At 39.7% G+C, this 19,138-nt stretch overlaps 1 protein-coding gene across 1 annotated transcript; it reads right to left on the bottom strand.

Moving 5' to 3' along the window:
- Positions 1–1,412: 1,412 nt before the first annotated feature.
- On the bottom strand, positions 1,413–18,359 carry pdgfba (platelet-derived growth factor beta polypeptide a). The gene is made up of 7 exons (XM_075463997.1): positions 17,448–18,359; positions 9,724–9,826; positions 7,736–7,801; positions 7,428–7,624; positions 4,364–5,504; positions 2,946–3,081; positions 1,413–2,440 (listed from the first exon to the last, which is right to left on the bottom strand). The coding sequence occupies exons 1-6, from the start codon at positions 17,517–17,519 to the stop codon at positions 2,954–2,956; spliced, it is 1,707 nt and encodes a 568-aa protein (XP_075320112.1). The 5' UTR covers positions 17,520–18,359; the 3' UTR covers positions 1,413–2,440; positions 2,946–2,953.
- Between the last annotated feature and the right edge of the window lie 779 nt (positions 18,360–19,138).

Below are 19,138 nucleotides of genomic sequence, written 5' to 3'. Positions count from 1 at the left end.
AAATTGTGTGCAAACGTGTGCCATCCACAGATGGTTTGAGGATTCATTGTCCCATCTACATGCATGTTTAAAGTTAAAATCTGTGGATTATTTGAATAGCTCAGTGTTGTATGCAAGATGTTTATTTATAAATGGCAGTGGCACGGCCACCCTGTACCTTGCACATGTTTCAAATAAAAACATGAATATATTAACCTGTGTATTATTTGAATAGCTTAGTATTGAATGTACAATAACAGAGTAGCTATGTTTATACACGGCACTAGGCCCCGTTAAATATAAAACACAATTGCATGCCATATAAATAGTAGGGGGGTCCCTGCTCCAACTCTCAGGGACCCCCAAAAAGTTTGGGGGTCCCTGGCCTGAAAAACGTTGAAGACCCCTGGTGTAGAGGTAAGATTACCACCTTTCATGTGGGTGACCTGGATTCAAATCCCCTGCATTAAAGAAACTACCTACAGTAGGGGTCCGTAGGCAAGACCCCCATTTCTCTACCTGTAAGTCGCTTTGGATAAAAGCGTCTGCCACATGCATAATCATAAACATTGTGAATAAAAAACAAGTCATAGATCTAAGTATATCGTTAAAGTATTAAAAAGGAAAATATGGAAAACATATATATATGTATGAAGACAGAATATATGTATATATATATATATATATATACATATATATATATATATATATACATATATTCTGTCTTCATACTTTCCCGACATTCCCCCAAAAAAGAAGGAAATCAATTTTATTAATTGTTTGTTTTTTTGGTTACAGCCATAAATTGAATTTAAGTCCTTGTGACACATTCGCCATATCTAGGCAGTGTTATAGTGTTTGTTTACATAAAGAACTCTGGAAGCTTTGAGCTGAGTCATCATTCTTAAAGAACAGAATCTTCTGACAGAATTAGCTTTGCAGGGGAAACCCCGTTACACCAACAGAATGACATTTAAACTCCTTCTCTCTCCTAAACTATCGTCATGACACGTCTATGTCATATTGTCTCTACTTTGATATTCTTGGTAATACCATGCCTTGATTCTTTATGACATCGACTGTATCGACTTCCAAACACATTTTTCTGTCATGTTTCAGCACTCTCTTCACCCCTAACTGGGCCCTGAGCCTCTCCCTCTCTGTCGTTCATCTTCCAGCCATTCCTGGGCTGACACCCTCCCTCCCTCTTCTCTCTTTCACCATACGATACTCTTCTGTTGACAGGTCTGTCCACGAGTTGCTATAGCAACCAGACATTTCTGCTGACCCCTGCTTTGCCTTGCGTGACAGTGCTACAAGACTTACAGTCTCAGAGCAAAGATTAGCAGATGATTTTATAATGCAAGTGCACGCAGTGTACATGCACATGCAAATATATTATGCGTGCAAACACAACACCCAGATATTCCTTGAACATTTTTATTTTATATTAAAAATAACATTCATTACAGTAACAGTTGTACAACCAATAATTATAACCTGACACATCTGCAACAATAATTACACTTGAGAAACAGAGGACCTCGTATCCCCCTTTTTTTCTTTTTTTTTTTAAAATAAGTTAAGAAATAAAGTTTGTCTTTTTCCCCTGGAAATGATACTCTAAAAGCATTTATACACTTCAGTATTGGCTATAACTGGCTCACAACCATCCCTTAAAGCCAGGTCTTTAAGACTTGCTTTAATGTGGATATTCATAGCACGTTATCAAAGCAGGCATTGTTATTCCATTCCATTTTGATCTGGCAGTAGTAAAGAACGAGCAGGTTATTGATAATTTCCAGTACAATTAGCTACAGTACACAGTTGAGCACTTTTCTAAAGTCAGTGTAGTATGATCAGTGTACAGCTACTCCAGTGTTAGATAAAGTTAGATTCAGACATTATAGGATAACAGTACAGTAATGTTTGGCATTGAGGCCTGAGCTGCAGCTCCAGTTTCCAGTTATCATCCCAGTGTAGATGTCCAGTTCTCCTCATCTGTAGTTTTCAACTTGAACTCCACGTTTAGCCTCAAATGATGACTTCCAAAGTCCAAGTCATTTGTTGATTTACATGTTAAAAGTAGCCAATCAATGGCTGCCACCTGTCTAGCTTTCTTTCAGCACCAGATAGGCTTCAATAATCCCTCAGTATTTGGATTTGTGGTCAAAACAAATGAAACAAACACGATCCAGTGTTTAGTGTGACAAATATCCTCAAACCCGAGGAGTTCATAAGATTGCACTTATTGAGTCAAGAACGCTGGATGCTTGTTAGCGTTGTTAGAAAGTTGACTTTCTGTAAAGCTGTCCACTGACAACAGCAGGACTGTCCGCCGCCTGAGATCCGTCCAAAGGATCTGAACGTCCATCCATCAGGAATCACATCTTTCTTATGTCTCTACGTTCCGTTGGAGCAGCGTTTCAGGCCAAAATCTTTTAGTTCGAATCACCACTTCCTATTGGAGAAAGAAGAGACCAATACGATAAGTTCATTTTGATTTGCTTGTATAGCTCATGCCACATATAATTCATTGCCATTGTTTCTTTACACTTCTTATTACTTTGACCAACGTCTATGTAACTTATTAGAAATGGAATCTGATGTTGAAGTTCTTGTACATTAACAACAGTCTGCTGCAACACACAGATCAAATATCCTTAGCAGTTATAAAATATATGAGAGCACGAAACAGAGCTTGTTGAAGCGGCAGATACATTTCAGAATTAATTTCCCAATTTGTCATTTCATAGCAGAAAACAGTCATCTTCATCGAAATAATGGAAAATGGTCATAATGCTCTCAGCAGGTTCAGAGGACCAAAAATACTTACATCCAACGCCCTCGTGTTAAATTACACTTTCCTGCCTCATGATACCAGTTACTGACTTAAGTTACTGGGTCAGAATTATCACCTGCATTACCACTTCCCCTCAGCCCTCTAGCTCTGTCCTTTCTCTCACCTTCAGCTCTACATGATCATAGCCCTCATAGCGGCTTTGCTGATGCGTCTGCGGTGTTTTCTCCTGCGGCGAGGTGAAGCAGGTCGGAACGGCGCCTGACGGGCTGACGTTGACATGGGAGCAACAGTGGAGAATGCTGCAAGAGACCGGGCAGAGTAGGAAAACGACAAGCGATCAGTCACTTCCTATTTAACTGCAACTGGAACTGCAAATCTCTTTTTGAGCGTTTTTTTTAAACACTGCCCTATTCCTTCCTAAATGTACATTAAAATTTGAATCACATGTTCAAACATTAAAAATGCATATGAATTTAATTTACTACAGAGAGAAAAAAATTGGTTTTGCTTGTTTAGTATCAGCCAATAATATTTTAAGTGGAAGACAATATATAAGCAAGAGAATAAAGTTAGTGTGGACAAAATAAACAGGGAGCTTAATAAAAGTAATAATCCGGACAACAGTTTCAGGCTGTTTTGTGAAACTTCTTCAACTGTATCCTAAAGGGTACCTGGTAGCCTTGAAGCCTGTGTAACAAAGACTGTGGCTATCTTCAGGTTTGAATTGCATATGAAGGTCTCTGACTGGAGAGCTCTCAGGAGATTGAGGAAGAATGGCAGGACACATGTGGTGATGTTGTTTAGTCATGCATGTACAGTTAGCTGCTTCCTGCCTGGGAAACTCACACTGATTCTCTCATACAATGCAAACTTAAATTACAATACATGTTTTAACTTAGAGACTATAAACACAGGGCCACAGAGAGAAGTGGAACAAGTGATAATGACTTCTACACAAGATTTTCCTGTTTTTCCTCAACACTGTTAGTCAAAAATTCAATTAGAGATACAAAATAAAGTCTTAGATGAAGATTAAATTAAATTGTCTTGAGCCATAAACATGTGCCATACATGTTGAAATCTATAAATTTATATACTGTATATATGAAAATATGTATGTGTGTATGTATTTCAGTTAAAGACAAAAGAAGCAATTCACAATAGAAGGCCAAGAATAAGATCATAAACCTGTTTTACTGCTGATACAAACATTTAAGAGTGCATCATCATTAGCAGCTGGAAAAGTGAATTAACTTCAGAATAACCATGGGTTTCAGTTATTTTACAATTTTTTTTATTATTATTATTGTATTATTAATCTATTTACATTAAGTGTAAACAGTGTTTATAAATGTTCTGATGATAATTGATGTTTACAGTAACTCTGAGTGAGATGCAGTGCCAAGTATGCATCAAGCATACACAAAACCACTCCTACAAGTTACCTTTTTGCATAAAACTTTGCAACATGACTACTTGCTTTAAAGTGAAACACAAACTGAAATCTCATACACACACACACACACACACACACACACACACACACACACACACACACCTTCTTACACATTTGAACAGTACCTGTTTTAAATGTGGTTGGCTTTGGTCTTTGCGAAGGATGATGTGGATGAAGAATAGATGGTTTATCTGGTTCCCTCCGTACAATCTCCAGGAGCTTTTCTCTCCTCTCTTGCTCTGTTAAACGACCATCCTCACTGCTCACTTTAGAGTCTTTTTCATTCCCCTGATTGGCCAGCTTTCCCCCAGCCGAGTCCCCGCTATTGGCTGACCCACTTTCCTCCCTCTCATTCCCGTCTTTTTGACTGACTGTCTCAGTCTCTGTCTGTTTGTGATTTGTGACCTCTCTATTTCTTTGGCTGGTCACAGAGTCTTTTTGAATGGTAAATGTCGGGAGGGTGGGGTTTCTCCCTAAATTGGGTGGCTGGGTTGGGCTGACAGGTGGAGAAGCGCTGTCAGACTGTGGAGCGTTGAGCCGATACTGCGTCCTCAGCTCTTGGTCCTCCGCTCCTCCACGGTTGTGCTGTTGTGGATAGTGTGGGTGATTATAATACTGATACTGCTGTCTCTGCTGGTGCTGTAGAAGCTGTTGCTGCCTCTGTGCATGATCAGAATGGTGTGCTTCTCCACCACTGTTTGATACATGCACACCACTCTCCTCCCTGCTCCCCTCATAGCCGCTCCCGTGACCCACCTGCTGTTTGCTTCCCATGACGCTGTGCTCTGCCCTCGCTTCAGATGGCCAGCTGCTGACCGACCCGAGCAGCCCAGTTGTTGCCTGGTGCACTCCTGCCTGCACGTGTGTGGGCGCCTGATGCACCCTGGGCTGTGTCCAGTGCACCAACTGAGTGTAACTGCCCTGCTGCCATTGCCTTGCAACTGGCTCACGCTCCTCAGGATGGTAAAGCTGCTGGTTGTGCTTAAGGTCATCGTGGCGATGGAGATCAGCCTTGGAGGTGTGAGTCTTAGGTGAGGCAGGGTGAGCAGGCCGAAGAAGGTGGGAGGATGGGGGAGGCTGTTGTGGTGGAGGCGGAAGAAGACTGGGATAGCTCTGAGTGGCGGAGCGAGGGACAGGGACAGTTGAGGAGGAAGAAGATGAAGATGGTGCAGAGGCGTGTTGGCACTTGCAGCTGACATGATCTTCCACAGAGATGATGGCTTTTTCATAGTGGGCTTTCCGGTTGATGTACTGAATCTTTATTACCTGCAAGCAGAAATCATAATGTTATTGTGGCGGTCCAGATATGACGCTGCATCGAACAGAAACCTTTTTTCTGACCATACTGTGAGAGTAATCATGCACGTTATGCAGTGTGCGACACAGTAATGTCATTGTTGATGACACCATTGTTGGGGGAAGCTAATAAATCCATGTAAACTGGTTGCTCCTTGTCAAGACTTGTTCTCCCATCTAATGTTCAAAGGACAAAAATGTGGAATTACCTGTTTTTGTCATTTCATGTATTAAATCGCATCCTGCATGTTAATTCCCAACGTCTACACAAGCGTATCAAGTGTATCTCATGATGAAGTTAAACTGCAATTATATCACAAAGCTTTGAGAGGCTTCTGTGCCTTTGTGGCACTTTGACCTAATATGCAAATTGACTGATATGCTTTGATTTTAAGAATCATATCTGTCTGGTTTCAAAATGGACAAAAAAAAAAATCACATTAAATAATCTAAATCATGTTATCAATTGAAAAAAGTTTACAGTTTTGTCAGTTTTTAATTACAATCCTACATTATTTCATGAGATTGTGCATAGTTAGCCAGTCAACATTTAACATTCATAAGATTCATGACGTCTTTTAAACCAGTTGAAATTCCTACTATTGTTTATTTTACATTCATTAAAGCAGGTGACAGGTGAAATTTACTCAGAGATACGCTTAATCATATAATGCTAAATGATAAAATCAATACTTCTCTTGTATATGTATGTATGATGAAACCAGAGACATCAGCCAATTAGCTTCAGTAATCATAAAGAATGGGAAAACAGTGGTAACGGATCCATCAGCCTTTACCTCTGATTGAACTCATTAAACATTAAATTGTATTATTCTCAATTCCACTATTTCCCTAGCCTAGCAAGCCAGACCCGTACAGCAAAAAGCCCCGGAGCAAATTGTCATCTGCGGCCGCTAGGGGCGTCTAGATTTCTAGGCTACTATTTCCCAGCAAAGAGGAGTAAATATTTGGAATGTTTGTTGGTTGCCTAGCAACTACTCTTGAGAAATCATTCAGGCCATGTCCCTCTGCAGAGAAATGAACTGATGCTTTATACTGTTTCTTGTACAAATTTAACAGCAAGTTCATTCATATGGTAAAAGTTAGGATCAAGCTATGTGGCTGCAGTCTGAGTCTTCATATATTATTTATTTTACCACTGAAACAGGAAGTTAAATTAAGTATAATTAAAATAAAAGTGTTATTTCCAAAACCTGTAGGTCAATTCAAAGCCAGGTTTGTGATAGTTTCGGTGCAATCTGTTGGTTTCCTTAGCCAGGAAATAGTTTTTGAATTGGCTCTATATGAATGAATTGGATTATTTTGAAATTAATTATGATTACAATGAATTGAACTCCAATTGGCTTGAATTGGACTTTATTATTTAAGTGCCTTGAGATGACATTTGTTGTAATTTGGCGCTATATAAATAAACTGAATTGAATTGAAATTGAATTGATAATGGAGAGCAGTGTGGTAAAACACAATCCAAGTAACTACTGGCATCCAAATACAAGATTTTCCACAACACATACAGAACCATAAAATGTTTCACAACAACTTTAAGTAATATAGACCGTTTGCTATGTATACTGACAGCATAATGCAGTGTGTTCAACAGTGAAATAGAGAAATACAAGCATGCTTCAAAAAAATAACCATTACTTGCTGTAATTTTGGTAAATGAAAAGAAAAGAAAAAGGTAATTTACTGTTCAGAATGACCTAAATTTCTATTCTTCAAACTCTATAGAAGCACATTTACCAAAATGTCAAAGTAATTGCTTACTTCTAAAGACAGACTGATGAAAATCTATTAACATAAACACAGACTGAACTGGAAACTGCTTGAGCACTTATTTCCATGGTGAAGAATGAAATCACTTGTGTGTACCTGCAGATATTTGCTGGAGGTAACCGTGGGGACACACTGCAACAACCTGGTGTTGCAGCAGCCTGAACATCGCTGAACTTCTACGCATGGTGGCCACAGCAGGAAGTTGGCATTGCGGCGGTCCAGCATGGATCTAGTTACTTCCATCACCTCAGTTCGAACTTTACAGGCTGCCTGCTGGGCTGGCTGTGCCTCCACTGTTAAGACAAGAGAGCCAGAGAAGAATGGTGTACGAGTCATATCAGAGAGATGAATAAAAACAGACACAAAATGCTAAAGGGAGGGATATAGATAAATGTGGAGCTTACCAAGGCTTCTAATGTATCGACTGTGGGTGGATTTTGGAAGAATGTCATGCTCGTCTTCTTCATGTTCTAGAAGAGAAGTAATGAGAGGTTGGAGATAATAGATAACTTCAGACTTTCCAACTTTTACATGAAACTGTGCAACACTACCATAAAAAGGAGGAGAAATGTGTAAAACACTAGCTGCTAGGGCAGTTTTTAGCCAAGCTCATTGTTCACTGCACAAAGGAAGCCATTTTTTTTACCGTGCTGAAACAATTAGGCTATTTTCTGCTACAATTTGTCTCGCCGCTGTCAAGAATACAGTTGAGGAGCGATATGAGTGTTAAATATAGCTCAAGCATGGATCTGTGCGTGTCCCTTTGCACTCTCACATATGCCGACATTTCATGCTGTAGCCCTTTAGTCCTAATTATATCCCCAGTGTAGATGGCTTTTGGTCACTGTGTGTACACACACACACACGCACACACACAAATACAAGGGGTTTCTTGGATGGCTGTTGGCCTTAATTAGCTGCCTGGAGCAGAAAGAGGACTGTACATATTGTTCTCAGAAGGCGCTTTCAATGCTATCTATGCATTTATCTGTATCTAAATATTTTGTTGGAGTGATTAATTTATTAGTCTTTCATACATTAACATTTGACCCATTTTATTCCATTAAAGCCAGTCGGTAGAGTCTGAATAACTCGGGTTCTGAAAATAACAACTTCCAGGAATTCTTTGTCAGAGTTGGGTCCAAAGCCAATTTAAACACATAACCATCTAAAATTATAGTAGTTGCATGATGATTAAAACCATGATAGAGAAACTTTTATTGGCGCCAGAGGGATGAAAGTTAACTCAAATAGATGAAACTACCCACAAGAGAAAAAAACAATAAAAAGTTAATAGCTATGGCTACAAGTGACAGTTCTTTGACACTTATGGGCTGTGAACATGCAAAAATGCTCTCAGAAATATTGTTAACATACTGGAGTGTAATTTTTTATTCATCTGATAAAAGTAACTTTAATAACTCACATAAGATAAACAGCACTGGGACAAATAATGTTCAAAGCAGTGTGTTAGAATGCTAACATCTGCGAACACAAAGCAGCCTACAGCTCAGGCTGATGGGTTGATGAGAGAGTATAAATTATTATAGAACTTCATAAACAGTCAGGGATTACTGGTTACTAAACATGCACCCGAAGTATTCATGACCATTTGAGTCCCAACTTGGATAAAAATCCCTCCATAGGACCTAAGCTTTACACAGCATAGTCAGTGGATCAGTTAGCTAAAATGGATTAAATGATTCATTCATATACTTTGTCAAATAAGACACTTGCTAAAATTAGTAAAACTCCAAAACTAAAATCAGAAAAAAAAATGTTATTTCAGATCAAAATGTACATTTTGAGACACTTCCCCCATGCGCTGTTTCTAAGAACTTTGCTGGTTCCTCTCTGTGGTCGCTGTTATGTCACTGTGTTATTTATGCATTATGGAATGATCAAAGGCCTGTCTATTAATATATGTATGTGTGACTTGGTTCCTCTGAGTGATAAGATGATGATGAATTTTTAAATCACCTGCCTATCTGCGTGTGTGTGAACGGGTTTGTTTGGGGTTGGAAGGGGGCGGTCTCTTTCTGTCACACCGGCACACACATCCATAATTCAAACCTGTTGAGGAATCCAGAGCAGGAGAACAATGCAATGACCCTGCGCTGGAAGTTTTTCTCTCTCCCCCTCCCTTCTGTGCCGGTATGTTAAACATACAAGGTCGCTGCTCCTCTCTTACTCTACCTCATCAGGCGGCTTCATCACTGCTGCTGCAGTCTCTCGTAACTACCGCCTGAACACGATGCTCAGCATGCATGCTGATACTCTCTCATACCGCATTCCTCTACGTTCAGGCTTTGCTTATACACTCACATACTTACCTCCTCCGTGTCTGTGTTATTATTGTCTGTGTATTTATGTGTGTAGTGGTGATGAGTACCTATTGCATTGGTCTCCTGCTGCAGCAGCAGTTTTAGGTCTTCAACAGAGGTGACGGGAGAATTCCTCACGAGGTTGACCAGTGACGGAGGTAGTGGATCGCCCTGTGGAGACAGAGACAGACAGTTGTAATATGCAACCCACTTTGGGAACAGTTTTTATTTTGAAGTCAATCACTAAATCTTTGAGTGTGATTAGAATGAATTCAGTCAAAAGCAGTGTCCCAGTTCAGGGGTTGGATTTGCCGAAATCTTAATCATCATCACTGATCGCAGACAGTTGCACATTCAGTTATTTTATCCAAACTTACAAACAATATTTAATTAATGTGACCTGAATACACACTCTACTGTTTGGTCTTCTTCATTAGGGTTCTAGATATTTCACTTGGAATTAAAGTTAACCAATGCTGTAAAACTACTCTTACTAACCTGTTACTAAGCTAGTCCTGGTTTAAAGAGGAAGACTTAATCTTGAATACAAGTTAGTTGTGTTGTTTAATAAGGCTAGATGTCTGTTTGGGGAAGGAAAATAAGGTTCATTCTCCATGGGCTCCAAGTCTGGGGACCCTGAACTGTGACACAGTTATTTCACAGAGGAGCAGGGAGTGGCCTCTTTGGAGGGGAATGAATGCATTGAAATTTTAAGACACTGTAAAGAAGTCATAAGGACTGCATGCTGAAACAACAGAGTGAAATTTAGTTAAGTTAATCTGGTTTTTACTTTTTTAAACAGTGACTTGGGGACAAAGAGTGAGACATTCAAAGGAAAAGAAAGGGGCTGGTGTATAATATCTCAGTCCTTGATCTCCAGTCAAAACTTGCTCCAGTTTCACTTCCTCCATCGAAGGAAATGATGGTTGTGATTGGTGTTTGCTGCTGCTGTTGTCACCCTCTCCCTGTCTGTTTACCCGCAAATACCACCGTTGCTCCTATTTAGACACAGGAAATTAGCCTCTCTTTACTCCCTCATTCTTACTCCTTAAAAATGTATTTCATGTTGCCCATTTTCTATTTTAATTTAGATTTTTACACATTGTTTCACAAAAGTTGAATGTAGAAAAGTTGTGAAAATTACATCAAATGGTTATAAAAAGTCAAACTCTGGAAAATATGCTGTTGATTAACAAAGTTACGCAACTTATTTGTTAATCACTCAAGAAAAGAGAAGAATTTTGACATTAATGAGTTTTTAATGAATGCTTTTACACAAATTCATTATGGATTCAGCATGGCTGCTTTTAAGGAAAGACTTGTGTGGTTTCTCTTTCAAGATCAAAGTCAGATTACTGTGAGCACTGTGACAGATCTTGCTTAGGTTGGTTGTTAGTTGATACCATCTCAGGGCCCATAGAACAACATTTGATACAGTCACATGCCGGGAAGATGCCAAAACAAATCAGGGGCATAGTACAAATATGAGGACAACTCTCAGAGAGAAAAGACAAAAGGAAAAACACGTGGGAATTAAACAAATCTTAATATCACAAACATAGCAATCTTAACACTGTAAGATGTCCATACAGTGTTATCTTGTGAAAACAGTGGTATCCATCAGAGCACTTGTATTCCTCTTTCAGTAGCTTTATAAACCTTGAATGACACAAAACTGTGGATTGCTGCCAATGGAGAAAAACATCTCACTGATAAGGTCTGAAGGATTTAATTGCACACCAGAGTCAACAGCGGCGTCAACAATCAGCACATTTTCTACATTATAAACTTTTTCTGATACCTGCAGGTGAATTTTTAACCCAGTTAAACATAAACTCTATAAAATAAACCCCAACAAAACAGTAAGATCGCTATCTCTGAAACATTCAGATCAGATTTGTGCTGCACACATCAGTAGTTGGTGTTTATCACACTGTGAGTACGGAAAGTTAAACAGCATTCTGATTATAGTGAGCTCATAATACAGTTTGATAAGGGCTTTCAGTTGTGTTTCCATCCAGCTGTTAAGCAAACCTATTGAAGTGTTGCTTTATGGAGAATTATGCATTTTCTTGTTTCCATTACCTGGTTTGGAAACTAGGCTGCATAGTGTGGTATGATGGTGATGTATAGGCTGCACTGTCTTTGGCTGTAATATCCTAGCAGCCTCTTTGGGGATAAATGGGGATACAAGTCAAAATTGAAATCTTTTTTCAAGAAGCCGAAAACCTCTTCAGGCGACGTTTCTGTTTTTTTTTTCAATTTGTATTAATCTATTCATTTATTTTATTTAAATGTGCATCAAATTGATAGAAACACGACTACTGTCAACTTAAAGCATTAATATATATAGCATATATAAGAATTTGGTTAAATACAAGAATCCTCAATAAGAATCGTTACAGCTCTTTGCAAACATTTTAACACTTAACAACAAAAAGGTCATCTGCTCAGTCTGCTCTGATTGAACAGCTCCACTGGCCTACTCCCCTTTCGTTGGTTTACACGTCTGAGTGCATGATGAGGACTTATTGTCTCTCTCAAAAAAAAACTTGTACTTGTACTGTTGTACAAGATGGTGTCAGGTGGAAAACAGTTCAAGACTTAAACACATTTAAACTTAGAATTCCCTGTCTGAGGTCATCTGATTGAATTTAAGTGATTGCATAACAGGACTGTAAGTTAAAATTAAGTATTTTTGACAGTATATTTCAATATGCCTCAACTTTTTAGTGGATTCTCCTAAGGATGGTTACCAGCTCAAAGTATGTCTCTGCATTTACATGAATTCAATTAAAGTTATACAGATCCATAATATGCTCCAATACGTTTTGCAATGGTACTATTGTTTTGTTTAAGGTTATAAATTCAATCACCCCTTTTGGGGACAATAAAGTGGAAAGTGGAAAGTTAAATCCAGTGCAGCGATTTCTTTTTTTGGTGATATCCGTTTGGCCTTCCCTAGAAATCCAAATTCACTGCTTTCCAGACTGTAACATTTGAACTTTTTAATGATGATGGAAACAGAGCCTTTGAACTAACACTTTGGTTACAAGAGGTCAGATGAGAGTCAACTAATTTATTATTTCTTCAAAGATCAATGAATGCATGATGTTTCCTAAGTCAATAAGGATTCATTTGATCTCAAAATATACCAAATTAATCATGTCATCATTAATAGGTACCCATAATAGCTATAGCTCAAAGAACATCCTTTTATCTACAATTGAATCCTCTGTCTTGTCTGACCTCGTGTGGTATTAAAATCTTTTCATGTCCTTCTCTTTCCCCACCAAGCTTTCTCTCTGTCTGCTTTGTGGGCGGCAATGGCTCAGGACACCTGGATGACTTTCACAAGGCATTGGCTGACCTAGTTAAGCAAACACACTCTCACACACACACACACACACACACTCGCCCCCCATTTTCCCGTTTACGTACAGATGCTTAACCACTGTCCGCCCAATTTGTCAAGACAGCCTCTCACACACTCACACAGACAGTTTTCACTCTGCAGCAAGCTATCATTAAAGTCCAAGTGCTTATTGCAAACACCAGCACCAACACACACACATACAAATTAGACAGTGGAACACACATACAGGAAATAGTTTCTCGCATGGACAAACAACAACCCAGTGGTTTAAAAAAAGAACAAGGATTAGACAAATAACTGGTTTGACAGGAACACCTTCGGCCCTTTTTGCTGTCCTACGTTGTCTATAAATAAATCTTTCTGCTGGACATAACTGAGGAGGATTTGGCATTTTTAATTTCTTACATGGCAAAGGATCTAGTTTAGCTTGTGGTTCATAAATATCGCCTGGTAGGATGTTGGGATTTACAAGCAGGTCATATATGTACTCATGAAAAAAAACACTGCATGAGGCCTTGGAGAAAGCCTGGAGGGCAACACGGTTGTATGGAATGTTTGAGGAGAAAGGTGAAGTGTAAGGGAATGTAATTATGTGGCCTGCCGACTGCTCACACACATGCAATCAAACAGATGCACAAACTCTGTAAGGGAGAGCAAATGCACACAGAAACATCAACTTTACATGTGTGACGAGTGACTCATCATTACACCGAGTTGTCACAACACATGCCTTCTTTCATCAAAGTTATGGCAGATTGCCAATTTTCTGCTATGTAAACTAGACAGACCTGCTGAGCTCAGTGGATGCTCTATGTCACTCACACAAAATTATAGCCAGCACCCCGTATGCATGCACCATCCCACCCCTGGCTGCAGAGATGAGGGTGCAGATGATGGATTGAGAGATATCTGAAGACAGGAGCAGAAAGTAGAGCAGAGGGCAAATGAGAAACAAAGAGAGGGGTTGAGAAGAAAATAATAATGAGAAGGAAGAACACTGACAGCACAGGCCTGATCGTTACAATCGGGCCATTCCTTTTTTTCAGTGGCTCCAGAACAAAGCCATAAACTCTGTGTTTGCACAGAGGGGCATAAATCTATCAAAGTTATTTAAACTAAAGGGAGTTCCTCTGTACATTCTGACTGCATAACTATGCACAAAAAATAAACATAAAGCTGAAATGATTCGTCATTTTGCTTGTGAACTGTAAAATAAATAAGCTTTTATTTAACAAACTAAAGCACTGCAAAGGCAAAATTCCAATGAGTGTGACTCAGTAAAAAAACTACAAGCACAACATACAACAATGTCAACAAGGCTTTGGTTCTAAACGATGAAACCCATCACTATATAATGCAGAGGGAGATAACTTCAAACAAGATGCAGGTGAAGCTATTGCTGAATAAAGACAAGAATGGAAGTGAACTGAACAGAAAACACGAGAGGGAAAAATAAACCAAATAAAACAGGAAGCAAGGTAACTGGGATGCAGGATGTAACCTGATGACAAAAACTAAAGACGAATACAGAATATGGAAAAAGCAAAGAGACACACAAAAACTAAGAACAAAACATCATCTATAGTACACACCATCATAAACCTTCATTTCCATGTCAGCCAGTCTGCTGAAAAACTTTGTGACTGCATCGTGCACAAACTTGACATTACACTGTTGGTAAAATCTGTCCACACACCTATCAAAATACTCAAAACCGCCTTTGTTGATGCTACAGTGGTGTCTGCAGGACTGTAGTGTCTTCATTTGCACACAACAGAAACACTACTGCCCTGGGACAAAACTGTGGAGAAACAACGTAGTTCAGAATTCCTCTGATTAAAATCAGGCCACGATATCATCAGTGAGAAACAAGCCCAATCCACAAAGAAGCCACAGTTCCCACAGGTCCTATTGCTTTACACCCCCCATGCTAGACACTCCAGGACACCCTGAGATGGTTTTGTCCACACCAGAGCTCTTTTTGTGGAAAAAGGGAGACCTTCTCACCAGCTACTGGGTGTCCAACTGAAAACATTTAATCATCACTGTGATAGAAAGTGACAATAAATCTTTGATGTATCCTTCGTTGCGCCTTTGTTGCAAGATGTTCTGAGCTACTACAGCTGAAGCTCTTTATGTCTGTAACTTTTGAACCAGGTAATTTGTTATCCTTTTTTAAAGCCTGGCACTAACCCAAAACTCCATTATTACTTTAATCATTTATCATCACACCCATCATTTCAAACTGTCCACCAGGTTTCACTAGATTTTCTCACTAAAACTGCAGGCTCACAAACAAATGCCCTTATGTTCCACTGTATATTTCTAATTGAGGCTTGCAGGGATGACTCCTGCCATGCACATATGTCTTACTAACACATACGCAGTTACACCAGGCCATGCATCCAGATGTGAGCGCATAAAAATACACACACAGCTGCATGGCACACAAACACCATGAAATCCCTGGCAGATTAGTTGTTGTTCTTATGTAAAATGGATCAAGCCACCAAGCGACAGCCAGCTTGCCTGCAGAAACAACAGTCACACAACAACCTGGTCAAAAGCCACCAGTCAGCAATTGTGATTTAAACAGCAGATGATGAAAGGATTTAGTTCTGACCTGATGTGTGGTTAACTCCAGCTCTATTAAAGTGGATTCAAAAAATGAATCATAAGGATTCTCAGTGTGCGTGCATTTGTACAGAACAGCTGAGAGAAAATGTTCTCTGCCTTAACAACAACAATGTTCTGGTAGAACTTCTTACATCATACTTAGTGAACCTTTTGTGCCCTGACTTTGCTGAATGTGCGTGTATTGTGCGCATGTGACGTCTACTCCACAGGTAGATGTGGCTGATTTGTTGCAAAGACGTTTTCTTTTTCAGCCGTAATGCCACTAAACATTATTTGACAAGATGATTAGTGTCACAGAGGTCTCACACCTGCTGGTCACATGAGGGGTCAGAGTTAATTTAAAATGTAAAAAGGTGTCAGATGTGAATAGTGCAGCCTGAAGTTGCACCATGTGCATTATAGTGAACATGCTAAGGGGACTGCAGCGTTCCGTTTTTGATGCGTGTGCTGAAATTTTCAGAATGTCATGGTTTGCTCCTTTTGTTAGTTTCAAGATGCTTTGCTTTCCAGAAGAAATGCTGTAAGATTGCAGCAAATGTGAGAGGTTAAAACAAAAGTATAATGAGGCATAAAGACAAGCCCAAAGTCCAAGTCCAAAATACTCAGTTTAAGGTCCACAGAGCTCAAAATGCTCAATTTGCGCTCGCAAGTCTTAACACCGATAGTGTTCATCTTTGCAAAGTAGTTTCAGCTGTTGAAACTTAATCAGACATTAATCATAGAGCTGTTCCACCCAAAAAATGCACCTGATTTTGTGTCTTTTCAGATGTCATCTGACACGTCGCCCACATGAGCGACTTCAGCAGGACTCGTGAGACAGTTATGCACCATCTTATGTTCTCAAGTGATATGAATCTCCAGTAAAAAGCAAAACCAACTGACTATGACCTTCACTGAATTTGATGGATAGGTAGTTATTGGACATAACTGCACTTGCAGAGTCCATTCCAGAGAAAAACCATTCCAGAGGTAAGTTGAAAAAATGGTAACCAATAGGACCTTGGTGTGAACTTGATGGATGGATTTTGGCTCCAGCTTCATACAGTAGTTTAACTCTTGCTGCCAAGCCTGTGACTGTATGACTCCCCCTGTAACACCTCGGGTGAATTGCTGAAATGAAGCATGAAAATGAACCACTGAAAGAGACGGATCCCACAAACGAAACAAGCTGCAGAGTCACAGAGGGAAAACTAGATGCTGAAGAGACTGTCAAACGCACACACAAATAGTGATTTTTTTCTTCTCTCTGCTTTACTCTTCCACTGTGTTAGAATTCATCTACCCCACACTTGGTAGAGTAACATCAGAGGGTTAGGATAAAAAAAATGTAAAAGCCTATTAGTCAACCTTCCGTCAGACCACAGAATTCTCAGGTTTAAAAAGATCAGAAAAGGAATTAATGCAGGCAAAAGGAGAAATCCCCACCATCCCCATCAAAAACGGGAAATTAACCCAAATGGATTATCTTTCCTGCCTTTCTTCTGTCCTCACTCTGACATCTTTTGATCCATCTGATGTAGTGGAGGTACAGTCATCATCAATGTTTGTGACAGTATTGACACAGATGTTCATAAGCTTTTTGGCTAATTGAATCAAAATTGATTAATTGTCTTAAGAGTATGAAAAAACGTGTTGATTTCCCCGTGATTCCCAGTTTTTTCTCCATCATTAATGTATTTAACTTTAAATCATATTGTGAAACCATGCATTTCAACCATATCTGTTGGTTTCCCCACACCGACTAGAGGTCATGTTTACCGGCAAATTCCCCGGTCTCACCTCAGCGTTCCCGAGCCGCAGACGAGGCGTCAAGAGCGCAGTCAGTAGCAGCAGCAGGACCCAGGACCTCATGTTGCCGCCCAGCCTGAGGAGCCGCAAGCGACCGGCTGGGCATTTAGCACCTCGGATTGCAATCCCACGGCTGCACCGAGCCTCGTCCCGGTGTCGTGTGCTGGCCGCTTGCGCAAAGTACGCACTGTTATATATCCCAAATGTGTCACTGCCAATAAGTGCAGCTTGTCCAAATGTTTGTTCACTGTGACTCACGCGCAGGCTAGACGTCTGACTCTGTCCATATCGCTGTTTTGAAAACTCATTTAAGGAGATACCAGGGGAAGCTGTCAGTGGGACCGGCGCGTAATGCACGCTGTATGACACACAATGGACAGTTCCTATGTACAGAGTTTCTACTATATCGGAATGCAGTTCACAAGAGTCTCTTTTAATAAGCCCATTCAAGTAAGTAATGTAAAGTATTCGTCAACTGGTGCCAAAAGTGTTTGATGCGTCCTGTTTCCAGGCAAAAATCTCGTAAAAAACAATCAGATTTCAAGCCCTCGCTACAAAATTAATTGCATTTCAGTGATACTAATGCAGCTTTCTGGTCACAATTGAAGCCTCACATCTCCAAAGGTCCGTGCGTAAAAGTTGGTTCACCATGGAATGGCGCTTCGTGCGTAATTCTCTACTTAAAAATGTCAAATGATTTTCAATGCAGCGCAATTAACTCAACTGAGAAAAGCTTATGGGTCTAATTCAAGCGTCCTTCGATCAGAAGCGGCTCCCGGTAAATCCCATACTTGTCTCTGCGTCTCCGTTCCCCTTCCCGGTGTGTCTTGTTCATGTGTCACGTCGTTCTCGCTTCGCGCACTGCTCAGCTCTGGTTGCGTCTCGAGCTGTGAGCGGCTTTACTCTGCTAAAGCTGGGCCTACCCTCAGAAGTTTTAAATGGCAAGTTGGAAGTAGAAAGGCACATTCGTACCGGAAACTACATAAGTTTGCTTTCAAAATAAAAACATGCTTAAACTTTTTACAAAAACATGAAGATTTCTATACTTGAACAGTGTCTTTGACACCATATGCTGAGAGGCAACTTTAGGGTGATGATTTTTAAGAAGTGTATTGTGAATTATAAGAAATCCTAATGAAACAATCGTTTGCTCAGATTTGATTTTCAATCGATAAAGTAATTTTAGATTTGGATGATCTTGGATGTTTCAGGCAAAATACAAAACCCTGATACTTCATTCAGAAACACAGTACTTTATTTAACAAAGGCTACAGTTTGTTAACTGTTATCTACATACAAAATATGTGGATACTGAGTAAGAAAATGTCAACCGAAGTCCCCAGACATTTAACTCCCATTGCTAAATATGCTGTTCAACACATGAAGGTGATGCACTTTACAATTTTGAACTGTACAGGGCATTTGGTGGTATATTTTGAAAGTTCTTGGCAGGATGTTTACATTTACAAATGAAAGATTTGACTATTCTCTTCAAGTTTGCTCCAGGGCTCCCTGGTCCTCTCTTGAAAGCAGGTCTTGCCACCTCCTTATTAGGTTTAAGGGAACTTCAGCGCCCGTGGGAGCATTATTAATTCATGAATAAACACTAGTCTAACATAACAATATATTTTTTTAATCAAATATATTATTACAAAATGTAATATATATATATATAATTTGCA

Source organism: Odontesthes bonariensis, chromosome 4 (assembly GCF_027942865.1).
Source record: "Odontesthes bonariensis isolate fOdoBon6 chromosome 4, fOdoBon6.hap1, whole genome shotgun sequence".
Taxonomy (NCBI): Eukaryota; Metazoa; Chordata; class Actinopteri; order Atheriniformes; family Atherinopsidae; genus Odontesthes; species Odontesthes bonariensis.
This window is presented reverse-complemented; position numbering and strand designations above follow the sequence as displayed.